The sequence below is a fragment of the Meleagris gallopavo genome, chromosome 4 (assembly GCF_000146605.3).
Source record: "Meleagris gallopavo isolate NT-WF06-2002-E0010 breed Aviagen turkey brand Nicholas breeding stock chromosome 4, Turkey_5.1, whole genome shotgun sequence".
NCBI lineage: Eukaryota > Metazoa > Chordata > Aves > Galliformes > Phasianidae > Meleagris > Meleagris gallopavo.
Window position 1 is genome coordinate 42,401,771 of NC_015014.2, and position 7,306 is coordinate 42,409,076.

A 7,306-nucleotide genomic window follows, 5' to 3' on the forward strand; every position below is an offset into this window, starting at 1 on the left:
CAACAAAATTGATATGGGCAGTATTTGGAACTTAGGGTGAAAAATCTGTCATTGTAATAAATGCTTATATGAGCACAAAATACCACATTTTGATTGTAGATTAAAGGATCTATATTTGAAATTGAGTTCCTAATTTAAGTTGTTAGAACTTAAACTACCTAGACAAAAACTAGATGATCATAAATGCCCCTTCCAATCCAAACCATTCTATGATTTTGTGATTATATGATTCTATAACTGATCATTCCAAGTAGTTGCTTTGTATGTTATGCAGGTCCACTCATGGTGATTGTGGAATACTGCAAGTTTGGAAACCTCTCAGCATACCTACGGAGCAAGAGGGGTGAATTTGTCCCATACAAGGTGCAGTATAATGGTCGATTTGGTGTTTTTTCTCCATACACAATTTTTCTGTTTCTTGGGGAGAATGTCATGGCAGTTTCTTGTGGATGCTGGCTATTCAGTGCTTCTCATGCGAATGAGAGATGATAAAGACACCAGAGGTCATCTGGTTTTTCCCCTGGCCCCTGAAATGTTGCTATTTTGTTATTGTTAGCTTAAAATGTGCAAAGGAACTGGGCTTCCAGTATTTCCCTTGGCAGATTGTTCTATGCTTGGCTGTATCTGTCAGGAAGTTTTTTTCTGATTATCAGCCTGAATTTTTTCCTTTCTTAGTTAGGCTCCAGACCACCTTAAATAACTGCACTCCCTGCTTAGTGTATATATCCATCATATCCATAGATATCTTTTAGCGCGCAATCCTTTCCACTTTTCCCTTGCCTCATTGCTGAGCCAGATTACCCATATTGTGTGCTGTTAATCATGTTGTATAAATGATGTATCCCTTGAGTTTTTGCTGAGGTTTTCACCTCCCAAATCATTTGGAAAGGAGAGTTCTCATCACAACACTTTATATTTGCATCCTGCTTTAAAGGAGGGGAAGGACGGAGGTTGGCGTTTTCAAGGTCATTTCTGGACACCTCTGCAAGGAGGTGTGACACAGGATTCATCCGCTCTGAGGGTCAGATGCCAGCTGAACAGCATGCCTGTAGGTGTCCAGTGCTGAAGAGCATGCCTGGGACTCTACATTTTTTCACCAGCAGCCATGAGAAAGGCTGCTCAGTGCTCTGCAGCGCTGATAGACCCGTTCTTCAGCCTTCTTGCAGCTGCTGTGTTTAGATCAGAGCTTCTTTAATCTGTTTGTCAGTTCTCTAGAGAGTTATTTTTCTTCACCCTTGGAGTCATTGTTTACTATTTCATATTGGCAAAGGCAGCTTGCTGCATCCTTTTACGAGGTAAAAAAGATAAATGTCTAAGGGAACTTGAGGAAGGAGGCGAGGTTTTACAAGAGTGATGACCCTTGCTCACTAAAGTGATGGGGATGGGAATCAGCAACAGGAAAATGCAGCACTGCCATGGGAGCAAAGTAACCAAACTGAACCAGACTGAGAGAAAGGAACTGTAGTGCAGGAAGACTGCAGGTCTGGATCATATCCAGGCTAATTTGGTGGTTCTGTAGAAGAAGGTAATAAATCAGATTTTGAGGGCAGCTAGGGTTTTGGCATGGGCGTAGAAGCTTAGTCAAAGGGCCTTTGCAGCAACAGAAATTAATGCAATAGAGATGCTCAACAGTGAGGAGATTCAGCAGCACATATGCTTTGTGGTTTGTGGGGACCAGGGACTTGGTAGGAGACTGTGAAAGCCAGATTTCTGAGACCTGTCAGAATAGGTTTCTTCTAAATAGTGTAGAGGTGGCAGCTGGGAGGCCATGGGAGCAGGCCATTGTGGTGCTGTGAGGGGATACTCATGACGTGGACTACAGAGAACTTTGTTGCCTCTCCTGGAGAAGCTTCTGATATACTTTCTGTTTCTGATTTCTCCCTCTTTGTCCTTTCTAGACTAAAAGTGCCAGGTTTCGGCAAGGTAAGGAGAACTACGTTGGAGACATCTCCACAGACCTGAAGCAACGGTTGGACAGCATCACAAGCAGCCAGAGCTCCACAAGCTCCGGGTTTGTGGAAGAGCGATCCCTGAGCGATGTGGAAGAAGAGGATGGTAGGATATGTCTTCTCCTGGTTTAGGAACAGCTCTCATTTGTAGAGGCTGATGAAGGGGCATCAGGGTGTTTTTCAAATATCCCTCAAAGCTGTATACAAAATATTTCTTGGATGACCAAACTTGTTGAGCTGTGGATCATTGTAGTTCAACATCTCAGACCCCTCAGCCCATTCCCATTCCAGGATATAAAAGATGCATTTTTAATGCACTGCTTCTGGACATCTCCCTATTTAGTATCCCAGTGTCTTTAGGAAAAATCAGGGGACACAACCTCCAAAGGCAGCATAGAGAGGATGCACCAGAAAGCTAAATGAATTTCCTCAGTGTTTACCCAGAAGTTAAATACCATGAAAAAGCATCTGCTTTGCTGCTTATTCACAGAGAAGTTGGTTTGCCTTCCCTATGTGCAGGTGGTCCACCAGGAACAGGAAACTTAAATTTTCCGCTCATTCAAAGCCTCCCTTGGTTATACGTACTCTCTGCAACAGCTTCACATTTATCATGTTCTCCTTTGGTAGCAATAGTGCAGAGTGCTCAGTGCTGCCCAAGTGTTTCAGAGAGCACTGATTTCAGCAAGTAGTGGGATCAGACCTCCTAAGGGAGGGAAGCCATAGCTCAACTGTTTGTGTCTCAACTAATACTGAAAGTCATGTAATGCAAAGTAAAATATCAGTCCTCACTTCACTATGCATTTCTACACCATTTTGGTCCTTTTCAGACATCTCTGGAGTGAACACTAACTTTTGACCTGATATGTTGTAGAAGTGTCTAGGCCTAAAGAAGGCTTTGAGATGAGGGTTTTAGCCAGCAGAGTTGTAGTTTGTGGCAGATTTCTTCTAAAAATTTAGAGCTCTGCAAGGAACTTGAAATATTTCTATCAGCAGGATCTAAGTGCTGAAATATCTTCATTGGATACTTAAGTATGTTATTTCTCAGGGTCACTAGAAGATGAGGTTAGGTTTCTTCTACCCGAAATTGGCAGTGCTTTTTGCCAAACTTGAGTCTTTCTCCCTGTGGCATATTACTCCCCCATAAGAACTAGGTGGGGCCTTCTCATTGGTTTCCAAAGTCATCTGCTGAAACCGTAGCAGGCCTTTCCTGTCCTAGGAGTTTGTGAGTTAGGGTTTTTGGTTGTTTTTCTTTTGTGATTTTTTCACAAATCTTTCTACTGGTGAGAACTCTGCAAGTAAGCAAGGAAGTCTGGGTAAAACTAATAATCTAAAAGTTAAATTTGCACAGGTCTAGTTTGGTTGTTAGCGTTGATTATACAGCCAAAAAAGAAGGGCTTGATTTGCCCTTTTGATTTCCAGTTTACAGTGACATGAAATTAAGATGAACATTTACCTAAGAAGCAGTCATGGGTAAATTCGGTGACAGAGGACATGCTTGATTGTTTGATTCTTTGCAGCTGGTTCTGAAGACCTTTGCAAGAACCCTTTGACCATGGAGGACCTCATCTGTTATAGCTTCCAGGTGGCGAGAGGAATGGAGTTCTTGGCTTCACGCAAAGTAAGGAACTTCTCAGGAAGAATGTCATGTTATTTATTTGACTGTAGGAAATAGTGCTGTAGGTCTGTAGAAGGAAACAGTGTGTTCATCTTTGAGCTGGCAGTCATCCGCAACATTTTTCTTTTTGCCCTAAGAGATATTCCAATCATAAATATTACGAAGTGAAACAGCCCGTATGTTTATTGACACAAATGTTAGTGACCTTTGTAAGGTTTGTGGGTCACTGATTCATAGAAGAATGATTAAGTAGTTGATGGAAGGAAACTGGCATATGAGGATGACTGAAGGAATTAAGGACAAATCCCTGGAAAACAACACTAAGCTGGAGTAAAAGATCTTGCTCTGAGGAAGTTGCCTGTGACTTGTGCATTAGAATTGGAAGGACAGTGCCAGGAGAGAGGATGCTCATCTATGAAAATTTGTGGATGTCTCTTTGATGAGACTCTTAGCAAACAATACCCTGGGTACCCCCTGCTAGTAGTACCTCAATTGCACTTTAGCCTTATATAAGTCCATCTCTTTGATTTGATCCTAAATACATATAGAACATGTTTCAAAGGATGCAAATGCCAGTAAGAGTGAGGAACTGATTACACTGTTGTAGAAACACAGTTGCTTAGAAATGAGGAAAGGAAATAAAAGAAGGGAATATAACACTGCTCCAGGTGTGCAATACAGACATCGGAGCCTTTTCTAAAAAAAGGTTTTTATATACTTTTATATATCCTGGTGGGTATGTATATGTAAAATTATGCCTCTCCTCGATCTGTATTTCTAGTCCATTCGAGAAGCAAATCTGCAGCCACTTTCAGAACATAGCTTTTTTTATTTTTAGCTATCGAGGCTTGAATTTTAAAGTCCTTGGGTTGTTGGTTAAGTTCTCATTCTGCATAGGTAAAAGCACAGACTTTTCTTTCTCCAAGCATGTTAGTTTGTGTTGGAATCGAATTGGCATTTTAGAATAATATGTTTTTCAGAGGGAGAATGGAATATAGAGATTTTAGTGAACTTTAGAAAATCTAAAGATAATCAGATCTGAACCTGCTTTGTGTCAGCTTCTTGGGATAAATAATTAGATAACTTCAAAGGACCTCTTTGCGTAGTGCATAAACAGATGTATGTTTGGACTTGGAAACACAAGTATTCCTGAGCCAAATCAGTTGTGACCATCAAAAAAAACACTTTAAATCAGTAACTGCTAATGCTGAGGTTTCTTTTTCTTGAGAGATTTTAAGAATTATCTGCCCTTTGAGGGTAGGAGAGCACATATGTGAAAGAGATCAGCCCCACAGACAGAGCTGTGACAACAGGCAGCGCTTGAAGTTGTTTACTTCTCTTTGCAGTGCATCCACAGGGACCTGGCTGCTCGTAATATCCTCTTGTCAGACAATAACGTGGTCAAAATCTGTGATTTTGGCTTGGCTCGGGACATCTACAAAGACCCAGATTACGTCAGAAAAGGAGATGTAAGTTTCAGACTCTCTATTTGAGAGTAAGTTAATGTGAAGTCAGAACTCAACCCTTAAATAGGCGTTTAGAAAATCGGTCTTTTACTGAGCTGTGATGTATATATGTTTTTAAATTAAATGTTTTCAGGCTAGGCTACCACTAAAATGGATGGCACCAGAAACCATTTTTGACAGAGTGTATACCATTCAGAGTGATGTGTGGTCATTTGGAGTTCTGCTGTGGGAAATATTTTCATTAGGTGAGTCACTTTAATTTCATTGACCATCTTAAAATCTAAACAATAGTCTGTTGAAGAAAATAGTCAAAATGTTCTTGGATTCCCTTCAGTATTTTTTACTTCCTGAAGATTTCCTTCTGTTTATTTTCTCCATCAAAGTGAAATACTCAAATTCTTTAAAATGCAAATGTTAACATGGACTTAAATGCATCTTCTTGCGATATCAGTATGTGATTATGTGCCTCATTTGCTCATTCACTTGCTTCTGCCATTGTAAATATAATTTGTTTGCACATCCAAGTGTACTGAACTACCTTATTAACTCAGGCGACAATGAATTATATATTAGAAAATTAATTCCAGAAATTAAGAATCTAATACATTAAAATTACCATTGCTCTCATTTTAGGTGCATCACCATACCCTGGAGTGAAAATTGATGAGGAATTTTGCAGAAGACTGAAGGAAGGAACAAGAATGAGAGCACCAGACTATACAACACCGGAAATGTAAGAAACCATAATTTCAGCTGCCGGAGTTATGCCATAGTAATAGCCGGTGTTTAAGAAAGTAGTAGGTTCTGTTTTCTTTATGCTGGTATTTCACTGGGCTTGTTCTTCTAGGTACCAAACTATGCTGGATTGCTGGCACGGAGATCCTAAGCAGAGACCAACTTTTTCAGAGCTGGTGGAGCACCTGGGGAATTTACTGCAAGCCAACGTCCGTCAGGTACATGAAATTTTCTGATTACTAAAACTACCAACCAAACCCCATCTGTCTTACTAGCTACCACAAAATGCCATGGATGAGTACTAGCGCTGGGGGAGAATGCATTCTTCCACTTCTCCTAGCCAGCAGCTGGAACAACTGGCAGAGAAGAATGATTGGGTAGAGGGAAAAGATCACTGAAGTCTGTCAAGATGACCAAAATGCACATTGCCTGGCCAGCAAGGGTTTCTCATGTTGCCACTGGTATTGCTACTTTGCTTTTGTATATGTGTCATGTAATAATTCGAAAGAAATGAATGAAAAAAATTAGAGAAGAGTTGTAATCTATTAAAGGACTTCTTATGGGACTATAAATGGATATACAGTGTCAAAGAATGTGTAGTCCCATTTTCTCTTCACATTTAAGAGCGGAAATTTAAGCAAATAAAAGAAAGTTTAAAAAATATTAGCCTACTTATTCGTATCAATTGAGATGCTGAAGTATATATGTACATATATAGAAAACTTACTGTTTTTGCAATCTGTATTTCATTCTTTTTTTGTTTACTTCTTATGCATAATTTAGTTCTTATACGCTGTAGTCAGATCTCATCCTCAATTTAAGGTTTTTTTTTTTTCAGATTCATGCACTTCATGTTATTGGGATTCAAAAATTACTAAAAATTATTTTTTTTATTTCAAAGACATCAGGAAACAATTATATTTAAATGTATTTTATAGTACATCATATAAACTTCTCATTTTTTTAATCAGAAACAACTTGGCAGTAGATCTTTACATTTCCTTTTTTGTGTGTGTGTATCTGCTCCTACAGAGGCAATATAATTCTCACAATTCAATAAAACAGCCCACATATCTCTCCTAGACTGATGCATTCTCCATGTATGTGTGTGAAACTGTGTTTCTCTATAGCATTTTTCATTTTTGTATTTTTTTCACTGCATTCTACAGGATGGTAAAGACTACGTTGTCCTTCCTTTGTCAGTATCACTGAATATGGAAGAGGATTCGGGCCTCTCTCTCCCAACTTCACCTGCTTCCTGTAAGGAGGAAGAGGAAGTCTGTGATCCTAAATTCCATTATGACAACACAGCAGGAATTAGGTATTTTATATGATCGACATCCTACTGGGCCTTGGGGCAGTTTTTGTTCATGCTGGGGGCAGGGAAAATGAAAGGAAGAGACTTCAGCTGCTCTGGTCCATATTTAACCTCCTCTATAGGGATATAAATGAATCTGTAGAGTTTCAGGAGGCAAAAACTAGTTTCTTACTTCCCCCAAATGCAAATGGTAGCCTTTAGATTTCATTCTCATTCTCATTCA

At 39.6% G+C, this 7,306-nt stretch overlaps 1 protein-coding gene across 1 annotated transcript; it reads left to right on the top strand.

Annotated features, from left to right (window-relative positions):
- The first annotated feature begins 250 nt into the window (after window positions 1-250).
- LOC104910748 (vascular endothelial growth factor receptor 2-like) lies at window positions 251-7,306 on the top strand. Its single transcript, XM_010710107.3, has 8 exons — window positions 251-363; window positions 1,899-2,055; window positions 3,467-3,567; window positions 4,911-5,033; window positions 5,164-5,275; window positions 5,664-5,763; window positions 5,878-5,983; window positions 6,935-7,306. Exons 1-8 carry the CDS (start codon window positions 283-285, stop codon window positions 7,097-7,099), a joined length of 945 nt encoding a protein of 314 aa, XP_010708409.1. The 5' UTR covers window positions 251-282; the 3' UTR covers window positions 7,100-7,306.

What these genes read in the sequence shown, in the direction of transcription:
- LOC104910748 (XM_010710107.3), top strand. Translation starts at nt 283, where the DNA reads ATGGTGATTGTGGAATACTGCAAGTTTGGAAACCTCTCAGCATACCTA. An exon ending in GTGAATTTGTCCCATACAAG is followed by an intron (nt 364 to 1,898) that starts GTGCAGTATAAT and finishes TGTCCTTTCTAG; the next exon opens with ACTAAAAGTGCCAGGTTTCG. An exon ending in ATTACGTCAGAAAAGGAGAT is followed by an intron (nt 5,034 to 5,163) that starts GTAAGTTTCAGA and finishes AAATGTTTTCAG; the next exon opens with GCTAGGCTACCACTAAAATG.